A 20,117-nucleotide genomic window follows, 5' to 3' on the forward strand; every position below is an offset into this window, starting at 1 on the left:
GAAGGCTTAGGTAGTGGGTGGGTGTTTGCGAGGGAACAAAGAATGGACTGTGGAGAGGAATCGGAGAGCATCCGTGAAGCGACAACCACACACGGTTCACGGGTTCTCTCCGTGGCTGTATCTTCGATGCTCAAGGGGATGAGATCATGGGAAAAGGCCATGGCATAACCACCACATCATGATCGAGCATATCGTCATAGTGCCTTGCATCGGGTGGTGGACAGCCGAAGCAGCCAAACGAATGAGCGAAGAGAAGGACGAAAGCAAAGCAAAGCAAAGCAAAGCAAAGCAAAGCGAAGCCGGCGGGAAAAAACCAACTAAGAGCCCCTCTTTGTCACCTGATGGCCAATCAGCTGACGCCCCGCGGAGCCTCGCCGTTTCGCTTTCCACTTCGATATTTCACTTGTTCACTTGTTCACTTGTACGGTTGTACCATAGTATATTCGCTAATGAATATCCGATCTAGCTAGCAGGTCAAATCAATTCCGATCACGATTCCTGGTTTGATATGATGGCTACCATGGTCTCCGCATGTCTGTCCCACTACCTAGCATCCGTCCACTGAACCGCGTCTTTGGCTACGTGCTAATTTAGAGCCGTGTCTAGCAGTCTTAGCTCTTACCTAGCAGTCAAGCTACCTCTCCGACAGACGATTGATTCCGCGTCATGCTAGATACACCTCTTCAGAAAGCAAACTAATCCATTACAAACGTGTCTCGTACTCGTAAAATGCAAAACAGGCTGGGGTCCCCCCCACACGGGTTCAAATCACCGCTGCGTTCTAAAGTTCCCCGACTGAATCTCCTGTTCCCCCCCTTGAGCAATCGCCGCGTTTTTGGCAGCCCCTTCCTCGTGCCCAAAGGCCTTGTCGACTGCCGCAGTCAGTCCGCCTCGCAGCGACTCCCCCGCTCCCTGTTTCAGGTCAGCATCAGCCGTCCGTTAGTGCCGGATAGCCCGCGGCCGCTACGGATCAGGAGCTATTCCGTAGACTGCTTGCACTTACGTGAATCCCCGCCGCAGCCGACTTCACCCCGCGGCCGACTTCCTCCCCTGTTTGGGCCGACTTAGAGCCGGTCCCTTGATTCCCGTAAGTGCTACCGGATGACTGCGCGGGCTGATATCCCACTCCGCTGGTGGTTTGTGATCCGGAAACCGGGGTGTTGTTGTAGCCGGCGGCGGTGGTCGAGCTTGGTTGTTGATAAGCGGCTCCGCCGGTTGTATCGGTCGGCTCCCGCATGGCTCCGGTGCCGGCCTGGTTGGTTGACTTGGAAGACATCTCGCCTGTCTTGCTGTTGACACGGGGGTCGAGCTTGTTCAGCAGAGAGGACTTGTGAGGGCCCGCGGTCGAGCTCTGGGGATTGGACACGCCCTGGGTGGCCTGGGGGTGCACGTTTCCGGTAGCGGTGGTGCCGGGGGCGTACTGGGCGCGGTTGTTCAGATCACTGTCCACGCGGGGGTCGGCCTTGTTGGCTAGATCGGACTGATGCGGTCCAGCAGTGGTGCGCGCAGGACCAGTATTTGCCTGGCCGGTGCTGGTGATGCCGCCAACCTGAGTCCCGGTCGCGGTGGTTGCGCTGGGGTTCTGGTTGGGCTCACCGAAGGTGGAGGTGTAGTAGGGAGGCTGCGTACTGCTCATGGTGATGATATGGCTACTGTGGTATTTAAAGGTCAATGATGTTTGGATCTGAGGTTATATTGTGGGATCGGGTCCACCGCGACTCGATCTTATATCTATCTACTGTGTATACGGGGGCGAGAGTGACGGTTTGGTGCCTTCGACATCATCGTCCGGGTGGTGACGTCAGGCTGAGCGCAACATGCTCTGCGATCATCACTGCCATTGGCAGCTCCTACACCTCGCGTGAAACTTTGTGGGACACCAGTGAGAATGAAAGCCATGCATGAGCCTGGAATGAACATGCTGACCTTGAAGCTTGATGGCTGCTTCGTTATGGTGTAGAGAGTCACGTGGGATGCTTATCGATAAGGAGGAGTGATGATGTCATGGACAGACATCGACCATGACAAAACACCATCAGCACCATCTGAATATGCACGGTGGATGCCGCTTATGCTGAGGAGAATAATGCCGATGTCTGGGGGAATACCCAGACCCGACTAATCAACAAATGCCTCGGGAGAACCAACACAACTAAGGACTCAAAGACGGGAGGGCCGGAGGAGTTACTACAAACAGAGTGAAGGCCTAGTTCGCTTGCGGGTGAGCCGAGGTTGGTTGGTTGGTTGGTTGGTGGATTGCTCAGGGTCACTCCAAAACATGCAACTTCTCCCCATCCCCTCTTTTGGTTGTACTACCCCCCCGGCTTGATCTGTATCCCCTATTCATCGACAAAATGACCATCACGAACAGACAGCTCCTCTACGTTAATGCGCCTACCGCGGCCATCGATCCATCTCTCACTAGCGGCACCTTCAAGCTCAACAGCACCACTCTCTCCGACGATGTGCCCGCCGACAAGGTCCTTGTCCGGATACACTATCTGGCGCTGGAGCCCGCCATGCGGCAGTGGCTGACGGCCAAACGGTCCTACATTGCACCCGTCGAGCGTGGCAGCGTCATGCGCGGACAGAGCATCGCCCAGGTTGTCGGCGTCGGCAGCAGCCTGAGATCGCAATACCAGGTCGGTGACTGGGTGGTTGCCTCCTCTGGCTGGCAAGAATATGCCGTCTTGGGAGCTAAGGAGGCACAGAAGATTTCCGTGCCGCCGGGTTGCAAGCCCACGGACGCAATGTCGGTGCTGGGCATGACGGGGTTGACTGCGTACTTTGGCATGATGGACGTCGGCAAGCCGAAGCCGGGCGATACGGTGGTAGTGTCGGGGGCTGCTGGCGCCACGGGCATGGTGGCCGGACAGATCGCGAAGATCCAGGGTGCAAAGCGGGTCATTGGCATTGCCGGCAGTGCCGACAAGTGCGAGTTCCTGCGCAAGGAATTGGGATTCGACGTGGCTATCAACTACAAGGACAAGGACTGGATGAAGCAGCTCAAGGAGGCGACTCCGGAGTATATTGATGTGTTTTTCGACAACGTGGGAGGCGAGATTCTGGATGCGTGCTTGGGGCGAGCAGCGCAGTTTGCTCGGTTTGTGATCTGTGGTGCCATCAGCCAGTACAACGTGGCGAAGCCCCGGGGGCCGTCCAACATCATGCAGGTGATTGTAAGCATCCTTGTTCCCCTCGTCTGGGAGGAATCAGTACTGATGAGGTATAGTCGCAACGAGTCAAGATGCAGGGTTATATCGTGTTCGACTACGCGAAGCAGTATCCCGAGGCATTGAGGGAATTGGGGAAGTGGTTGACGGAGGGTAAGCTCCAGCGCAAGGAACATATTGTCAAGGGGGGACTGGAGTCGGCGCCGCAGAGCCTGGTGAATCTGTACAATGGAGTGAACACGGGCAAGATGATGGTTGAGGTGGTGCCTGTGGAGGAAATTAACAAGGCCAAGCTGTGAAGTAGTGTAGGATACCATATACCATATATCATATACCTTAGCACGAAAACAATTCTAACTATTCGACAATAACACCGTACATCGTATATCAAACTCAATTGACTGAGTCAGACTACCATGCAACATGGGCTGTCACTATTACTTCATACCCATCGGACCCTTGACCCACGTCATACTGATGGCGTCCCAGCATCACCACAAACACAACCTCAATGGCACCATATAAACTGGGTTCGATCCATAAATAAAGCTGCAACCATCATGTTACGCCGACTCATCCCAGCATTACCACGTCCCACCCATCTTCACTACCGTCCAATTGTATATAAACCGTTTCTCGGCATCTCGACCGTCCAATTCTCTACAAGCCAACCTCAATTCCAACCTACATCAAAGAAAAAGCAAACCAAAATGGCATCCGAAAGCAACGCCAACTTCAAGTTGGAGAATCTCTTCAACGTCAAGGGCAAAGGTACCTACCTACCTACCCATACCCTCACTCCCTCCCCCATGTCTTCTCCCCCACCAACACCACCACACACCATATCCCAAACCTCCCAACTAACAACCAAACCCACCAGTGGCCCTCATAACCGGCGGCGGCTCCGGCATCGGCCTAATGGCGACGCAAGCACTCGCCACCAACGGCGCCAAAGTATACATCACCGGACGAACCGAAGAAAAACTCACGCAAGTAGCATCTCTGTACTCGCGCAACATCCCCGGCGAAATCATCCCCCTAGTATCCGACATCACGTCGAAAGAATCCATCAGCAAGCTTGTCACGGACCTTTCGTCCCGCGAAGCCCACCTGGACATCCTCATCAACAACGCAGGCATCTCCTCCTCGACAGACGACACGTCGCCCAACTCAGCCTCGGAATTAAAGTCAACGCTCTTCGACGACGCCACGCCGTTTAGCGAATGGGAAGACACGTACCGCACGAACGTCATGCAGTTTTATTTCACTACCACTGCGTTTTTGCCCTTATTGCAAAAGGCCGCGGAGAAGGAAAAGGGGTGGAGTGGCACCGTGTTGAATATTACGTCGATCTCGGGGATCGTGAAGGTGTCGCAGCATCATTTCGCGTATAATGCGAGCAAGGCGGCGGCGATTCATTTGACGAAGATGTTGGCGCATGAGGTGGCGGAGAGTGGATTGAGGATTCGCGTGAATAATATTGCTCCTGGGGTGTTTCCGAGTGAGATGACGGCGGGGGAGAGTGATGAGGGGCAGAAGAGTAGTTTGGAGAAGAGTAAATATGAGGGTAAAGTGCCGGCTGATCGACCGGGTAAGGATGAGGATATGGCTAGTGCGGTGTTGTTTGCGGTTACGAATCAGTATTTGAATGGGCAGACGGTGGTTGTGGATGGGGGGTATGTGTTGAGGGCGGGGACTGTTTGATTCTTCTTGTTGTGGGTAATACTATTGTTGTTGTTGTTGGTGATAGTTATATATGATTGAGGTATCCAAACAACCACTCCGAGCGAGTCACTTCCCCGGCCCGAATTCTTCTCCGCGGACCAGGGTCCAGCATGGCGTAGATCACATTGTGACATTGTGTCTAGTAGGTGATCCTGTTAGCATCTGATTCCCACACACCCAGTCATCACAGAAAGAAAGAAAGAAAAGACTTACACTTCCCAACCCCTCAATCCCCTCATACCCCTCACAACTCCTCCGCCCCCTCAAATACTCGGCATATCGTCCATCCTCGTCCTCGACTGCATTTCGCCACAGAATCCGGCCCATTCGCATAACTAGGTACACGATCCCCGCGGCCCAGATATCTGCTGCTCGGGGGTCGAGTTCCTTCTCTTTATCTTCATGTTGATGTTGATGTTCAACAGGAGAAAGTATCTCAGGGGATGCGTAAGGTCCTCGTCTCCTTCTTGACCTGATATTCCCTGACGACGAAGGGGATGATGATGATGATAATGACAGGTCATCGAATTCCTCCACCCCCAGGGATAACCCCAGACAGAGGGCATAGACATCTTTTTCTTTCCATTTCTTGTCACCTGGGAAACGAGAATGAGCTGAATACGAAGATTGGTGGTGATGGTGGTGGTGGTGGTGGTTTAGAATAACCGCACTCCCCAAATCCCCCAACTTGACACATATCCTCCTTCCTTCTCTTTCATCAGAGGTGGAATGGTGATGATGATCATAAGTAAGGAATATATTCTCCACACAAACATCCCCATGTCCTATCCCCAACGCATGAAGATACTCAATCGCACTCATAAGCTGGGAGAAGATGGTGTTTGCTTCGGTGATCTCTAATCCTCTTTTTATTCCATTCTTACCTCTACCTCTAACTTCTGGGGAGGAGGAAAGGGAAGAGGAGGATGGGGTGGTCGAGGAAATATACATCCCCAAATCTCCCAGGGAGCAGTACTCGCTCACGAGACATGTCTCGAGTTGGGAGTTGGGGAGGATGTCGATTGTGTGGAGGAGGTGAGGGTGGGTGAGGGTGGAAGAGAGGAGGGATTCGAGGGTGTTTTTGAGGGTTTGTTGGGTGTTATCACTGGTGGTTCTTCTGCTGGTGGATGTGGTGGAGGTGGTTGGACGGAGGGTTTTGACGACGTGGAGGGTGCGGGCTGGGGAGGAGGAGGAGGAGGAGGAGGTGGTGGTGGTGGTGTAGAGACGGATGGAGCTGGAGGTGCCGTAGTGGAGGATGGAGGTGCAGGTGCCGTATTTGGCTTTGAGGGATTGAGGTTGGTTTTGGGGTTGTGGTTCTGGTTGGTGATGTTGGGGTTGGGGTTGAGGGAGAAGAGGGCTGTGTTCGGATACTCGGTCGGAGAGACGCTCTTCTTGGTGGTTGTGGTGGTGGTGGTGGTGCCAGCGGGAAGTAGTGGGAGCTTAAGACAGGGCATGCCGAGTATCTCTACCTGTATTCTGTACAGGTTGCGATAGAATTGGGATGGTGGTCAATGGGCATGTAATATACCGTGGACTCATCTATGAGGCAATTGTCGATCACTCAGAAAGAGAGAACAAATTAATCGGCGCAGCATCTCAACGTAAGGACAAATCCCTTGTGGCCATTGAAGGATCACTGGCTCCGTGGCTAGTATCTATCTGCATTGACGGTCATGCTGTTGGTGACGTTGGTGGTAGACTCAAAGTAGTGTATCCAGGGTCAGGCTGCACATAAACATCTCCTTCCACCGCAGATACACGGGATGACTACATTCGGTACAACTTTGGATATACAATTCTAGTCCACTTGTCATCTCAGATGCACCTGCAAGGGGATGGCCCTGCCGCTGAGGTATTTATTCCTTCATCTACCCCGCTCCTGACTCGCATCACTGAATCTCATCCGTGGATGGCGGGGAGAGGGATTTTCCCGGACCAAAGATGAGAGATGAGGCCCCTCGACCCGCGGAACCCCCGGGCCCCATTCATCACTGCAGTTGGCAGAGCTAGAGCAAAGCTAAAAGTAAACAGCCAGGCTGTGATATATAACTACTGGTACTCTATCTATATCCCTAACAATAAGTACTACAGGGCTGGCTTGGCCCAACTTCCCAACCACCAAATATATATCATACAATCCAACAGGAGCCCAGTCCATCATTAACACCCGGCATGACCGAGCCACTAGTAAATATATGCAACGAAGGAAATACTGTCATCCTCGACCTCACCGCACCTTGCCCGCCTCCCGCACCACCTGCATGAACCCGTCTTCATCCCCCGCCGAGCCGAGCATCCAGTAGTCGCCCATCCCTAACGCGATCTGCCCCCCTCCGAATCCAGTCGTAGAGGCCGCCGGGGCACTGTGTCGCTCCTGGACTCGAGTGCCCCCCTGTCGGGGTCCCCAGCTGAGAATGTCCTGCACGGCCTTCCGACTCTGGTCGTCTGGCTTCGTGTACCCGAACAGCTGCAGTTGCAGGCATCCCAGGATCGCCACCGCAGCCCGGATCATAATTCGGTCGCCTTCGAACACCCAGCAGTCCCAGACCCGGCTGAGGCGCTCCAAGTCCAGCCCGTTCGTCAGGAGGGACCGGAACATGGGTTCCCAGATCTCTTCGTCGCTCAGGCGGAGCGTCTCGTGCAGATGCGTCAGCAGACGAGGGAATTTGTATTTCAGCGTCGCAGACGCCAGTGTATATGTACGACCGATTGCCCCGCGGTCCAACGTAAGAAAAGCAACAGGGAGCGCCCGGTTGAGCGCATTGGCCATGGCCAGGAAGGCGGACGAGGGCGACGGGAATTGCAAGACGAGGAGGGCGGCGATTGTCTGGGTCACCGTTAGTCATGAGATCATGGACACCGGAGAGGAGAACTTACATGCAAGCCGCTGACATAGCCCACGTCGCTCCGGTACATCGAGTATGCCTGCAAGACTTCGATCAACGTATCGCGCAGCGGTCCTCCCGTCTGGAAGAGGTTCAGCTCGGGGAACGCCGTGGACACGTCCGAATCAATTGCCTCAAACCAGTCCCGCATTCGCTTGTTGCTCTCACCAGAGTCGCCTTCGGACCGGGACCGTACGTCCTTGGCCCGTTGCAGGGCCTTCTTGAACGTTTCTTCGGAGAGCGCCAGCTCATTGCCGATAGCCCGCTGCCAGGTCGATCCCCGGATCCGAGGAGGTACACCACGCCACCACAACTCCCGTGTGCGGGTTTCATTAATAACATTATCCCAGTTAGGGTATACATATTCGTCCCAGATCTGCTGGAGTGTCTCGCGGGTATTATCCTTTTCGCATTTCTCGGATGCAGCCTTAGCAGCGCGGCGCTTGTCTGCGGGTTGTCAGCCATTCAGCCCAGACGATGAGAGTAAGCTACATACCGGCTTCCCGCGCTTGCGCCATCATGCGCTTGTATTCCTTCAAGTGCCGTTTCTCCTCCTTCTGATCCTTCGGGGGCAGCCAGCTGGGCCGCGTCCGCGTGAGAACCTTCTCCTTCTCCTTGCTGGGAGGCAACGGGTCGATCATGATGTTGGATTTCTGCAACGGAGGTAGCTCAATGGTGCTCTTGGATCCGCGCTTAGACTCCTCGCTGGATCGTAGGGAGGAGAGCCCGCTTTGCAGGTGCTCGCCCCGTTTGCGCTGGCGCTCATCCGCATGGTATTCCAAGGCCTCCGTGATGATCTTGGCCTCTTCTGACAGATCAGACATCATGTTGTTGTACGAGTAGGCACGCGGGTTGCGGGGCGAGATCTGGCCGCGTTCGGGTCCGGTAGAGCTGGACCGATTGGTCCGGGCGGTAGGTGATCGGGAACCGGAGGGCGACCGGGGGACGGTGGCATCGGAAACCGAATGCGACAAGGGTAGGGGGCGAGGCCCAGGACTCCGACCATTCGGGCTTGGGGCCCGGGATGGTGCTCGGTCCTGAACCGGCCGTGGGGAGATGGGGACATTCCAGAGACTGGCATCCTCGGGCAACTCCTCATCGGAGTCGTGGTATTCATCCTCCAAGTCTTGGACGGTTTTGCGAGGCCGCTGCCAGGAGGGTTTGCGGTTGAGCGTCTGGGTATTGACTGGGGTCAGCGACAGGCTATGGGTTGATGGCGAGGTGCCCAAACTCGAGGGTGGTCGCAGTGGAGAGGTAGATCGCGAACGAGGAGCCTTCATCACTTGAAGGGCAGCTTGCTTGGTCGGGGCAGGATCCCGCTTGTTGCCGGTGCGGTGCTTGGGGCCACCGCGTCCCGGCTGGGCCAAGGTCCCATTGACCTGCTTCGGCATCGAAGCCCTCGTCTTCGTGGCTGTCAGATCGCGGGTGGTCGCAACCGCAGACTTGGTCTGCATGATAGCCGCGGAAGCCCGTGTGATCCCGCCATTTCGGATGTACGGGGTCGCACCCTTCACGTAGGACACATGCACCTCATCCTGGAGATCCACCTCTTCGAAGTTGGCGATATCGGTGAAGATGGCCTCGGGGCCGGAGTGCTGAGACGAGGAACGGAAGGAGGAGGACTTGGAGGATTTAGACCCGGATAGGTCGGGAGGGGAGTTCGGAGTTGGTAAAACAGTTGTCATCGCGGGGAGACCTGCAAGTTCAAGGCTCTTCCCAGATCACGGTGAGGGAAGCACCTCTAGGGGCTGCGAATACCAGGGGAATGGGAAAGACGGCGCAGAATGTCCGATCGCGTCGCGGGTGGTGGTGACAAAGGAAGCCGTTATCAGGAACGAAAGACGGGGGGGGGGGTGGGACAATCTCCCAAGGCCGTAGTAGTAGTATTATTATATTAATAGGTGTGACGAAACCCAGCAGGAAATCGCATGCACTTGGAAAGGCAGAACAGGTGGCGGTCCTGGGATAATCGGAGGGTTTCTTTTTTTATTTTTTATTTTCTCACAAGGGGATCAGGAGTCAATCGTGCAGCGAACAGTGCATTGGGGGCCGGAGCCGAAGGGGGAAGGGGATGGAGATGATGAAACGAAGTCCGACAGAGCAGACAACAAGATGAGAGAGTAAGAGAACGAAACGATCGACTGGAGCGAAAGACTGGAATGTGGGATAACGAGAGTGAGGATGTCAACGGGTAGAAGAAGAATGAGAGAAGGAGAAGGGGGATGGAGATGGGGAAGTGGAAATGGGATGAGATGAGATGGAGATGAAACTAACGACGGCCGGATGCAATCAGACCAGACCAGACCCGGCCTGAAGCTGCAAACGAAAGCGCGAAAGAACGAAAGAACCCGCCGGTGGACCGCCGCGAGCCTCAGGCGACGCAGCTGCTGGCCTGCTGCTCTCGTCGCGGCAGCAGTTCTGGACCTGGCGGGCCAATCCCACTCTCCCAGCTACTCTCAGCCCGGTTAGCACCGCGGAGGGCCTCGCTGTCGGGCCGGCCATCATTGGCTACTCTCCAGAAAGGATTCCCTCCTCGACAGCGCAACAATACAGAATAGCGCCAGCTGAAATTAATCCATTATTCTTCGGGTGGAGTCCACCCGCCGTATGGAAATTGGAAAGTATGGGAATTGGAAACCGAAAGGAAACCCGCACCGCCACAGCCGTAATTAAGGCAGCGACTAATTCTCCTTCTACAGACTAGCAAACTGACTAGCTACATAGTACTATCTACCTAAGTAGGCGCCCAGGAGGATAAAAGATTAAGAAGTTGTACCTCTCCCCCCATTGTTGACATGTTCCCGTTGATGGGCAACCAGAAGCCCAAGTATTCGCCGCCCCCTTTTTTAGTAACTCCCCCTGCCTGTCTCCCCTGATCCAATGTCCCGTCGTCCATGGCCACCAGATCCGTGGTATGTGCAGACCACCATCTTTGTTCTGCCGGCCAAGGAGCCGTGGGACCCCGGGAGGAGTGCCCTGCTAAATCCTACATATCTAGTAGATACCGTGGGCAGGCTCTATATGGACCATAAAATCACTTACCAGGACCATAAACTATACCTAATTAATTCTAGCTTCCGCGGTCTTACGGCTACGCCTAAAGAGGAAATAGATGCTGTTTCAAATTTATCGTGTTTTTCAACGATTCAGCCTCCGGCGAGGCCGGCGAGCCTGCAAGCCATCAAGGGCTCGCGATCCCAGCCGACCTGACCCCCCCTACCTGCCTGCCTCTATATTCTGACTAATCATTATCAGATATCTCTGGCCAATCGAGCACTCTAATCAATAAAAACAGCCATTTTAGCAGTATAAGAAATGTAATCAAGTATTGAATTCAGTGTTGTTTTACGCGAGGTGATATCAGTAATTAAATACATAGGGATCAGAGGGCCGCAGGCCGGCAGCAGGGGGCAGCCCTTACATCTGTCTGACCAAAAAAATACGATCACATGATTTAGCCTCTTCTATTTGGGTATAGTGGCGGGTTAATCGAGCCACTAAGTCTGATTAGGTATAGTTTATGGTCCTGGTAAGTGATTTTATGGTCCATATAGAGCCCGCCGATACCGTGGTCCAGCCGGATACCACCTACTAGTACCGGAGGAGTAGGACTACGCCGTCACTAATAATCATCACATTACGGTAACGGTAAGTGCCCGATCGCAGCCCCCCTCACCCCACTAACTAATCGCTCGGAACCGGTTTATCGAGGTACACACTGGGCTTCACACTCTACACACTACGCAGCACTGGGATCAATTGGCTACAGCAAAGTTTGTTTTTTTTCTTCCGCATTCCACCAACCCTGTGTGGTACGGTGGTTTGTGCAGCATGGGGCTTGAACTTGAGTAGATCGCGGACAGCCCTGATCAAGGTTCGATCGCCTGTTCCTGGACCGTAATTCTGTCGTCATGCCCATTCCAAGGCCGCCGCACCACCCAATTACATCACTCGACCCAGTTCTTGCTGACTACAGCCCTGGGGGGCTGCTCCTCGTGCATATACTTGATCTCTTCCTGTACAGAATATGCTGGCTTGATTCTCATTCGTAACCACTTCTTCCGTACAGAGTCTTCCCAGCCAATCCGTAGCCAGCAAGGGGCTGCCTCGGTCTCGAACGTCTCCAATCTCCCTAGAACTTCCAGCCGCCATACGTCGAGTTCCCGGCCCGCACTACCTGTGCGAGGTGGCAGGCCTGTGTCTTGCACTTGGGCTGGGCCTCTCTCACAATGATATCCAACCAGCGCAACTCCCGTGTATACCGGGTTTGCTTGCGACCAAGTACAAATCGAAATGCCGTTGCAGCCAAGAACTCCACCTCGCTCTGATGCACCACGCGAAGAGAAACCGGCGTCGCTGCCGGTGGCTTCGCGCCATGCTTGGCTTGGACCATCCTAGTGGCGAGCTGCATCATGTCTCGAACGAGCCGGATCACAAGCTCTGGCGTGGGGTGTGCTTGGCCAGAGAGTGACTTCAAGTACCGGTACATCTTCATGCCTGCAGTGATGAAATTCGCATACAAGTTTGACAGCACCACACCGATCGTGTTGTGTCTGGTGTCCAGATACATGGGATGCATGAGCAACTTGAACCATCCAAGCAATTTGCGGTGAAAAGTCCGGCCTGGTGAGCGGGTCAGCTCAATGGTGAGCGAGTTGGATAAACTAGTAGCGGCCGAGTGTCCCCCTTCGAGTATGCGTTCATGATCCTTGTAGATCTCCAAAGAACGGGTATCGATCAGACTTCCGCAGTAAGGGAACAGCCGAGTATCCACAAGGCGCGGGATCTGAGTTCCTTCCACGGCAGCCGCGAAGTTGACCAGGCTTTTGGCTGGGTTGACTGAAACCCCATATGCAGGCTGCCCCTTGACCATCACCCGTAGAAAGCGCATGGCCAGTGCCGAATCGGGGGTGATGAGCAGGAAGTCATCGACCAACCGAAGCAGTAAAGCTTGGTCTGACTGTAGGAATCCCAGAACCTGCCGCTCCATGTCCGCATAGAAGAGATTGCACAACATGCTCGAGAGAACCGACCCTTGAGGAATGCCATTGCGTTGCCGAAAGTAAGTCCTGCCGAACTTGATCAGGTTGTCTCGCACGTGCTCATGAAGCAGGTCCAGTAAATCCTCCGCTTTCAACTCATCCTGCATTAAAGTATTCATGAAGACAGTGTTTCTCCTCTGACTAGTCTCGCCATTGGTAATCGCGTCCACTAAGTGCTGTGGCCTTGCTGCAGGGGATGCTCTGCCAACGAATCGCCGCCTAGCCTTGCTGGGCCGGTCTTGCAATGGCCACAGGCCGTGGAATTCATCAAGCGGCATCATCTCGACATGTTTGGAATAGTGGTAGGCCGCTTCGGTGGTCAGTCTCTCTATGAGCTGGACTAGGCTTTGCTGAGGGATCGTGTCAAAGCAGGATTGGATATCGAGCTTGACAAAATACAATGCAGGCATCGGGGCCTGTTCCCGCGACAGGAGTTCCTTGAAGGTTTTCAGTCGAGACTGGATCTCTCCGACTGAGGTCAGACATGAGCCTAGTTTGGATGATGCTCGCGCTTTCTCATAGTTAAGCATGCTGTGGATAGGGGCAAGCATGGAATTGACGCTGAACCCCCAGAACTTGCTCGTCTTCCCACGACCAGGTCCTACAGATCGTCGTTTGAGATTCAACAGAGGTCGGATACCTGTCGCTTTAGGTAGAAGTCGCAAAGATCCATACCCCAGATGCCTCTCACTTAACACACGTTGGAACGCAGCTGGCTCTAACTCTTCAAATATGGAAGTCTTGAGTTCAGTCATCGGTCCCTCGGTCAGGCGACGCCAGACATCATGCCGGAAGTAGAATAGGCGGTTTCGATGGGACTGGGACTCAGTGACGTAGAAGTTCGTACGGATGAGGGGTATCAGAATCGAATCAAATACGTAGTATATGAACTCGTGGAGCAGCTCTTTGCGCTTGTCCAAGTCGGACCGCGATAGCTTATGTAACGAAGGGTTGAATCCTGAGTTAGGACTAGCTGAGGGCTCAAGCCAAGGTATACAAGTTACCTGCAGACATAGCTTGTCAGACACAGCAGAAAGCAAAAGGACGCTGCCAACGAACCTTGATACCCTTGCACACTTCATGAAGGCTCAGACTCTCAAAACGCCGCATACGTACGAACTGGTCGACGTGCTTGAGGACGATGTTCTGATGCCGAATCCTGTTTGGGCCAGTTCCGTAGAATTGAGGAGGAATCAGGTTCCGTAACACTGCTCTACAGAAGGCTGACACAGATGAGACTGGCGTTGCATAATCCGTCAAGCTGAGCTTTGGCTTTTGAATAACGGGGACCACCAAGGTATCTGAGGACGCCAAGGGTTCTTTACTTGAGCCCAAGCCGGACTGCTGCCAGGACAGTCGTGGTTGAGTGATCAGAGATTCTGATGCTGACGATTTTGGATCTCCCCGAGGGGGGTCAGGACTGAGTTTCCACGGGCCAATGCACTGCAAAGTGAACATCAACTTGTGTTCTTAAGAGTGCATCGAGCAGCATACCTCTGATGGACAGTAATAGTTGAGTAGATGCGGATATGAGCAGTGTTTATTTCGGTTCTGCAACTGTTGCCCCAGTTCTATGGTCTGGCCTTGAAGTCTTTTTGGAATTTTTATCAAGGAACCGCATTCGCCCGCTTGGATACGTTTTGAACGGGCTTGTCTTTGCTTCTCAGCATTCGCAATTTCCTCCTCACGAGATGCGTAGTCTTTGCAGGATTGCATGTCTTGGCCACATGACAAGCTCGAGAAGATATTATGCAAGCCGAACTGTTTTGGAAAGACATATTTCAAAATATGTACAGTATGAGCCAGAGATTTGGAAGAGGGAAACCGGTTCAGAACATCTGCTCAAGTCAACACAAGTATTACTCATTATATCACTATACGTACGGTTATTCATTCCAAACTGGATCTTTCCTCTTGAATCGAGACTTGGGGAAGCATAGAGAATACGTCGACGAAAGAAAACGATGGGGGCTAGTGCCCGCACATGATCGCTCTTGGCCTTTCTTTTGATATCTGGAGCTGGCACGGACTCGTTTGGGACAGGGGGGAATGTATTCTTGGGCGCCAAATCACTTTGTTGCGCCTTATTAACAGGCTCGAGTGTTGAAAGAGGGAGCCCTAGAACAAAGCCTCAGCCTGTATACTATACTTGCTTAGTAGTGGAAGAGCCTACCGCTAAGTTGGAAGTAGATGCCTCTTTGTTGATCAACGGCTGTGAATATTCCACAATCAAACAGGAGCCTCATCAGTATCTCTTCTCCGTTAATCCCCAACAAGCCAAGCACATCAGTCCATGGCGCCTGCTTAAGAATCTGGACATTGCCATTTGGAAACTGTGCCACAAGGCCCGGAATGCTGCATGTAATTGTGCTGTTCTCACATGGGACATGAGCCGCGCTCGCCCTTCTAAAGCCCCTGGCCAAAAGATGACGCGGTTGCTGACGAGAAAAGCGGTTGCGATTAAAGAGAGACGATATGACGAAATCGACAATCTATAGTGTACTGTCAGCCTTGTGGCAAGATAAGGCGAAACTCGGGCGTTTTTCTATACTAATGGATCTCATGAAACAGAAGTGAGGAGAAAGTGAAGCAAAGTAGACATAGCTGCTACTCTCATGTGCAGATTCGGGAGGGTGTATAACATACCTCTGCCTGAGCACATGGTGGTCCGGTGTCCGTGCTGATGAGTTCAGACCTGGACTGCGACTGCGTAAATGCAGCTAGCTCTTGCCGTCGCTCCTCGTTGCACGTGGGAGGCGACTCCGTCAATATCCCCACCAGGGTTGTATCAAGGAGCTTGGCAAGCTGTGCCCCTGAGTGACCATCGTTGCTTATCCTGACAGGAGGCTGGTCATCCCGTATTGACACAATTCTTCGACGGCGAGACCTGGAGGATAGGGGTATTTGTCGTAAGAGGTATTGTCTCAGTGTCACCACTTGGGGATAGTACAAGGAGATGACAGGATGAGCGTGTTCTTCCGCATGAGCACGACCGAGGCTGCTCTTATTCTTGAAACAAGTGGATGCTGTAGCAAGGTCTGCCTGAGACGACTTGTTCGACGCACGGTCACCCTTGACGGGCCTCTTCCTCTTCTTACCCATTGGGGGAGGAGGGTGGCAGAAGACCTGAGGGATCAAACCAGGGTCACATCGCCGATTTGAAGAGAACTGCAGCTTCGAACAATAGTAGGTGGTGGTCTGATCATTACATGGTTACGGCGTACAGAGTATTTAGTCCTTGGCGCTGGCGTAGTGTTGATATGTCCCAAAAGGGAAACGCGCCTGGGGGACGCGCTCCGGCAACGCGACCGCCCGGCGAGGATTACAGTACTGAAGGGGTTCACGGGAGCAAGTTAGCATTTAGCAACCAACCCCCTCTCCCTCTCTTCTCTTCTTTTCTTTTCTTTCTTCCATTAGATACCAATCCCCAACTCGTCCGGTCGGTCATTTCTTTCTGTTTGTTTTGTTTATTTTATTTTATTTTTTTTTTTCGCAGGCAGGATCATTGAAGAACCAACTGTTTGGTTGCCTGGCCAGTTTGCACACATACTAACCTTCATTGGACCATCTAGGGAAGCTGAATCGAAAGCGATCGAAGAACATGGGGCATGGTGTTTAGGAGTGAAACAATTCTCCACTCGTCGACGCAAATCCCGAGGTCGCAGCACTAACGGTCAATAATCGAACTTCCAGTTGCAACCCGATAGGAGACGTTCCTACTTCCTCAGTGGGAAACCTCGCAGGGCAATAGAGTTGCGATTGTTTGAAGCTGAACTCTATTTAGCCTCGGAGGCGCCAGCGTGTGTCGTCGAGCTATACGAAGCTAGGAATTTCGCAGGGCCGTTCAGACTTTCAGAGTGAAGCTCCTCCCGAAACTAGATGGTCCCAAGGACGCAGATCCTACGGGCAAGGTGGCAACAGGCGACTATCAAATTCCCTGGATTTGTGGCGCGCAAATTCTGACAGAAAACCGTTCTGAGAACCGGACTGCAAGCAAACCTCTGGCTCCAGATGGGCTGCCAAACATCACAATGACCCAGTAGCGTCATCGGATCCGTAATCTCGCTTCTCGAAGGGACCGTCTACTTTAAGCGACCGCCGATCTTTGCCGCTATCTGCTTGGTAGTACTCCGTACACGGAAAGATTTTTTTTTATGACCTCATGCGCAGAAACCGGCAATCCAACAAGTTGATGTCTATTCGGCCGTAAGATGTGTAAACCTTAGACCACCTACATTGCAGACGGGAGAAGCGACTCTGGCGTGTCTGTCAAAGGGATGCGGATGCAAGAAGGCGACATCCGGCGGGCCGCCGGGTGACCACTCACGCCTGAGTGGTTCATATTGAATTGATTGATGAGATTCTTGCGGCCGGGCAGATCGATTTGAGCAGGGGCGAGTAAAAACACCCGGTCCTTCCTGTGAGCCTGAGAGGAAAGACAGCATCCATCATCTGCTTGTTTTCAGCTCTGCCCCCACTTCCCTCCCCATGCCTCGTCTTTCAGTCGATAGGTGAAAGCGACACGGATTCCTAATTCTGGACGTGGACGTCGGATCCGGATTGCGGATGTGACTGTGGCTGGAAGCGGAACATTGCCCAATCAGCTGAATTCCGAATGACTTGTCGATCCCTTGTCCCTGAAGACACCGCGGATAAGAATAGAAATCATAATGAGGTTGTGGTTAACTATCGTAGCCATGGTGCTCGCACGGACATGGATGGGGAGAGGAGCCAGATCCTTGGAACGACGGTGGTCTAGAAAGGCCGCCGCTAGGCTCTAGCACCACCTCCAGCATTCCCGGCTCAGGACAATCAATCGCAAATAATTGCGTCCCCACCGCGTCAGCCTCTCGTCCTGCGGAGTCTGGGGGAGTTTTGCGACAGGCTAGTAGCTGAGTGAGGACAGCCCCTGGCAAGCATGTAAAGCATGCCGACATGACTGCCTCCTGTTGGTACCTGATTCAAGTCCCGGTGCCCTGGAAAGGGGAAGAACCCCCAGAGGGCGAAGATGGTGCTGCATGAAACTGCCGATTGCTCCGTATGATCATACCGTGCGCATCGCTGGTAAGTACTTTTAATTCGGACTGCAAGGACGGCTAATTGACCACAGTTGGGAAATAAGCGGTGTGATTGTAAAAGGCCCTTCTTCCGACTGAAGGAGGTTGACTCTATGTATCTGAATGAGCAATACATACATCGCAGTGATGAAATTAGAGCTTGGTGAAAAGCAGACGAGCTCGTTCACTTAGAGCGCAACACGACTCGCCATACTACACAGTACTAAGCATGAGTACCCACGGAGCACTCCAAACTAAATTAGACTCTTCCACGACCACTCGAGGACTGGGCCCTAGTGGAGCGAATCAAGTACGTCATGATTCTTGTTGCAGGCGGTGACATGCGAACGGGATATTGACAGATGCACGATACAAACCATAGCTGCCAGTCCCAATGGATTCTACGCCGTGCTCGTTTGTTCATGCGAAAGGACTTAATTCAATCGAGTCACCAATACAGCCTCTAAGCCTAAGGGTACCTATATGATCAACGAGGTTATCGCGCTTGTCAAGATCTAGCAAATCCTTCAATCGACCTGCAGATCGACTAAACTCGATGGAATGTATACTGGCTTGGCAAGGGAAAATGGCGCTTCTTGTAAGATTAATCGTCCACCAGCAGCACATTTGCTGGTTCTGGATAGGCCGATAAAGCCCACATCCTTTCCTCCCCAGGAATACCGTAGTACCTCGCCTGCAAACCCCAAGCCAATAATATAACCCACCCAGGTGTCACAATAGGTACTGTTGATGTACCATGTACCACTCACCTACACCTCTAAGCGTGCTCGGTCGTCGTACTGGCTCGATGTAGTTATTCCGACACACCGACAGAGCAGGGCAATATGACCCCTTTCCTCCTCCCTTGCTCCTACAATGACACTGTCGAACGGATGGAAAACATCCACTCGCTTCAGGCCGGATACTTCATCCGTGGTTCCATGAGAGGAGTCAAATTTCGAGACCAGCACGACTGCTATCTCCTTTTCTGGAAGATCACCGGATGGATAGATCTAAGTAGGTATGTCGCATCCCAGCCCCGTACGCTCTTCATTTTTATGAAATAATTCGCAATGTAGGCCTCCCTGCAATATAGTCGTATGCCCTCAGTAGGAGCACATCACAGCGAATCAGCATGTCATGATGGCCATCCGTTCCATCGGATGGATGTTCCTCGCTGGGTTCCGTTACGATTTGATGATGCCTTATGGGGATCAAGCATCGGAGGATATCTTACTGTATTGGGTATGTAAACCACACATGGTACGCCGCTAATACGTAAGGTACAGGGATGGGAGGATAAGCATAAGCATAGATACATATACATAGTATAGTATCTGCCTAGGTAGAGAGCACCGCCATCGAGGATACTTATCTAGCGCTTGCCAGGATCACCGGGCCCATCACCGGCATTGTCGCTCGGACGGCAAACAAGGGAAATCTCAACGAGGGAGGGCGCCGTCAACGAATTCTTCCTTGCTCCGTTGCTCGACAAATTGGAGGACCACGGACCTGACAACGCCAATCAAACAAAGACCGGTGCATGGGACCGAGTCCCATGGAACAGTCCAAGGAGTGAACGGCGGGATCATGTAATCAAACTCTATGCGCTTTTCCTTCCTCCTTCTTTCCTGACGATAGAAAATCTAGAAGCAGATTTCTCTCCAACGTCTCCTGATCCGATGGCTGATAAGGCGCTAGAGCGCCTCGCAGCGGATAGGTCTTTTTGCCCACCATATAGCCATTCCTTCTGCCTCACTAACTGCAGCGTGCGGGAATGCCGGCCACTAAATCCGTGGGATCAGCAGTAAATGGTGATCTAGGTAGATAGATAGATCCTCAGGTTCCCCCGTTTGGCTGACCCCCCCCCCTTGACTTTGTCTTTGTTGACAGAATAGAGGCAGCCCGGCTGTGGCTGCGAGAGGAATGAGAGATCGAATTGCCTCCGATCACCAATGATCAAAGGCGTTTGGTTGGATTAGCCGTCTGCTTCGTCATCTTGCACATTTAGGCCGGTCTTTCAAGATCTAAGACCAGGACTAGACCGCCGACTAGTCTTCCGTACTCCGAAGGGACAATGCTATCGTCCGTCAGGTGGAGTTTCAGGTACTGACATTACCGTACATTCCCGGTCTTTTCCTTTGATGGTAGCTCCCCCAACACACCCTTTGGGAGAACAGGACTATTTTTTCAGGCTACATCGAGACCCTATACTGTTTTTTATTTTATTTTGAT

General features: G+C 52.9%; 9 protein-coding genes across 9 annotated transcripts; 2 read left to right on the plus strand and 7 right to left on the minus strand.

Moving 5' to 3' along the window:
• Nucleotides 1-632: 632 nt before the first annotated feature.
• Nucleotides 633-2,092, minus strand: dprC. Its single transcript, XM_025612419.1, has one exon. It carries the CDS (start codon nucleotides 1,634-1,636, stop codon nucleotides 971-973), a length of 666 nt encoding a protein of 221 aa, XP_025464421.1. The 5' UTR covers nucleotides 1,637-2,092; the 3' UTR covers nucleotides 633-970.
• A 262-nt stretch (nucleotides 2,093-2,354) lies between these two features.
• On the plus strand, nucleotides 2,355-3,445 carry BO94DRAFT_498628 (NADP-dependent oxidoreductase; the record flags this gene model as incomplete). The annotated part of the gene is made up of 2 exons (XM_025609353.1): nucleotides 2,355-3,179; nucleotides 3,233-3,445. Coding segments are annotated over 2 exons (1,038 nt in total), but the record flags the coding sequence as incomplete, so codon positions are not given.
• Nucleotides 3,446-3,733: 288 nt separating this feature from the next.
• Nucleotides 3,734-4,951, plus strand: BO94DRAFT_538099 (SDR family NAD(P)-dependent oxidoreductase). Its single transcript, XM_025612420.1, has 2 exons — nucleotides 3,734-3,944; nucleotides 4,054-4,951. The coding sequence occupies exons 1-2, from the start codon at nucleotides 3,884-3,886 to the stop codon at nucleotides 4,875-4,877; spliced, it is 885 nt and encodes a 294-aa protein (XP_025464423.1). The 5' UTR covers nucleotides 3,734-3,883; the 3' UTR covers nucleotides 4,878-4,951.
• On the minus strand, nucleotides 4,924-6,085 carry BO94DRAFT_523050 (kinase-like protein; the record flags this gene model as incomplete). The annotated part of the gene is made up of 4 exons (XM_025610203.1): nucleotides 5,848-6,085; nucleotides 5,570-5,784; nucleotides 5,112-5,353; nucleotides 4,924-5,037 (listed from the first exon to the last, which is right to left on the minus strand). Exons 2-4 carry the CDS (start codon nucleotides 5,718-5,720, stop codon nucleotides 4,924-4,926), a joined length of 507 nt encoding a protein of 168 aa, XP_025464424.1. The 5' UTR covers nucleotides 5,721-5,784; nucleotides 5,848-6,085.
• On the minus strand, nucleotides 5,879-6,352 carry BO94DRAFT_549051 (uncharacterized protein; the record flags this gene model as incomplete). Its single annotated transcript, XM_025613426.1, has 1 exon — nucleotides 5,879-6,352. One exon carries the CDS (start codon nucleotides 6,350-6,352, stop codon nucleotides 5,879-5,881), a length of 474 nt encoding a protein of 157 aa, XP_025464425.1.
• Nucleotides 6,353-6,915: 563 nt separating this feature from the next.
• BO94DRAFT_577574 (putative TBC domain protein) lies at nucleotides 6,916-9,666 on the minus strand. Its single transcript, XM_025615180.1, has 3 exons — nucleotides 8,280-9,666; nucleotides 7,776-8,230; nucleotides 6,916-7,725 (listed from the first exon to the last, which is right to left on the minus strand). The coding sequence occupies exons 1-3, from the start codon at nucleotides 9,466-9,468 to the stop codon at nucleotides 7,126-7,128; spliced, it is 2,244 nt and encodes a 747-aa protein (XP_025464426.1). The 5' UTR covers nucleotides 9,469-9,666; the 3' UTR covers nucleotides 6,916-7,125.
• Nucleotides 9,667-10,467: 801 nt separating this feature from the next.
• Nucleotides 10,468-10,689, minus strand: BO94DRAFT_538101 (uncharacterized protein). Its single transcript, XM_025612421.1, has one exon. The coding sequence runs from the start codon at nucleotides 10,677-10,679 to the stop codon at nucleotides 10,518-10,520; it is 162 nt and encodes a 53-aa protein (XP_025464427.1). The 5' UTR covers nucleotides 10,680-10,689; the 3' UTR covers nucleotides 10,468-10,517.
• Nucleotides 10,690-13,845: 3,156 nt separating this feature from the next.
• Nucleotides 13,846-15,927, minus strand: BO94DRAFT_472976 (telomerase reverse transcriptase; the record flags this gene model as incomplete). The annotated part of the gene is made up of 5 exons (XM_025608457.1): nucleotides 13,846-14,268; nucleotides 14,320-14,663; nucleotides 14,701-14,943; nucleotides 14,999-15,317; nucleotides 15,472-15,927. 5 exons carry the CDS (start codon nucleotides 15,925-15,927, stop codon nucleotides 13,846-13,848), a joined length of 1,785 nt encoding a protein of 594 aa, XP_025464428.1.
• Nucleotides 15,928-18,160: 2,233 nt separating this feature from the next.
• On the minus strand, nucleotides 18,161-18,936 carry BO94DRAFT_604425 (uncharacterized protein; the record flags this gene model as incomplete). The annotated part of the gene is made up of 3 exons (XM_025616460.1): nucleotides 18,161-18,626; nucleotides 18,711-18,895; nucleotides 18,928-18,936. 3 exons carry the CDS (start codon nucleotides 18,934-18,936, stop codon nucleotides 18,410-18,412), a joined length of 411 nt encoding a protein of 136 aa, XP_025464429.1. The 3' UTR covers nucleotides 18,161-18,409.
• Nucleotides 18,937-20,117: the final 1,181 nt, after the last annotated feature.

The sequence above is a fragment of the Aspergillus sclerotioniger genome (assembly GCF_003184525.1).
Source record: "Aspergillus sclerotioniger CBS 115572 chromosome Unknown BO94scaffold_26, whole genome shotgun sequence".
Taxonomy (NCBI): domain Eukaryota; kingdom Fungi; phylum Ascomycota; class Eurotiomycetes; order Eurotiales; family Aspergillaceae; genus Aspergillus; species Aspergillus sclerotioniger.

Bases quoted from the DNA above. Each gene is read 5' to 3' on its own strand.
- BO94DRAFT_538101 (XM_025612421.1), bottom strand. From the start codon at position 10,679: ATGGACGACGGGACATTGGATCAGGGGAGACAGGCAGGGGGAGTTACT.
- BO94DRAFT_577574 (XM_025615180.1), bottom strand. From the start codon at position 9,468: ATGACAACTGTTTTACCAACTCCGAACTCCCCTCCCGACCTATCCGGG. The intron at 8,231-8,279 runs GTATGTAGCTTA...GACAACCCGCAG, and splicing joins GGCGCAAGCGCGGGAAGCCG to ACAAGCGCCGCGCTGCTAAG. The intron at 7,726-7,775 runs GTAAGTTCTCCT...ACGGTGACCCAG, and splicing joins GCTATGTCAGCGGCTTGCAT to ACAATCGCCGCCCTCCTCGT.
- dprC (XM_025612419.1), bottom strand. From the start codon at position 1,636: ATGAGCAGTACGCAGCCTCCCTACTACACCTCCACCTTCGGTGAGCCC.
- BO94DRAFT_538099 (XM_025612420.1), top strand. From the start codon at position 3,884: ATGGCATCCGAAAGCAACGCCAACTTCAAGTTGGAGAATCTCTTCAAC. The intron at 3,945-4,053 runs GTACCTACCTAC...CAAACCCACCAG, and splicing joins CTTCAACGTCAAGGGCAAAG to TGGCCCTCATAACCGGCGGC.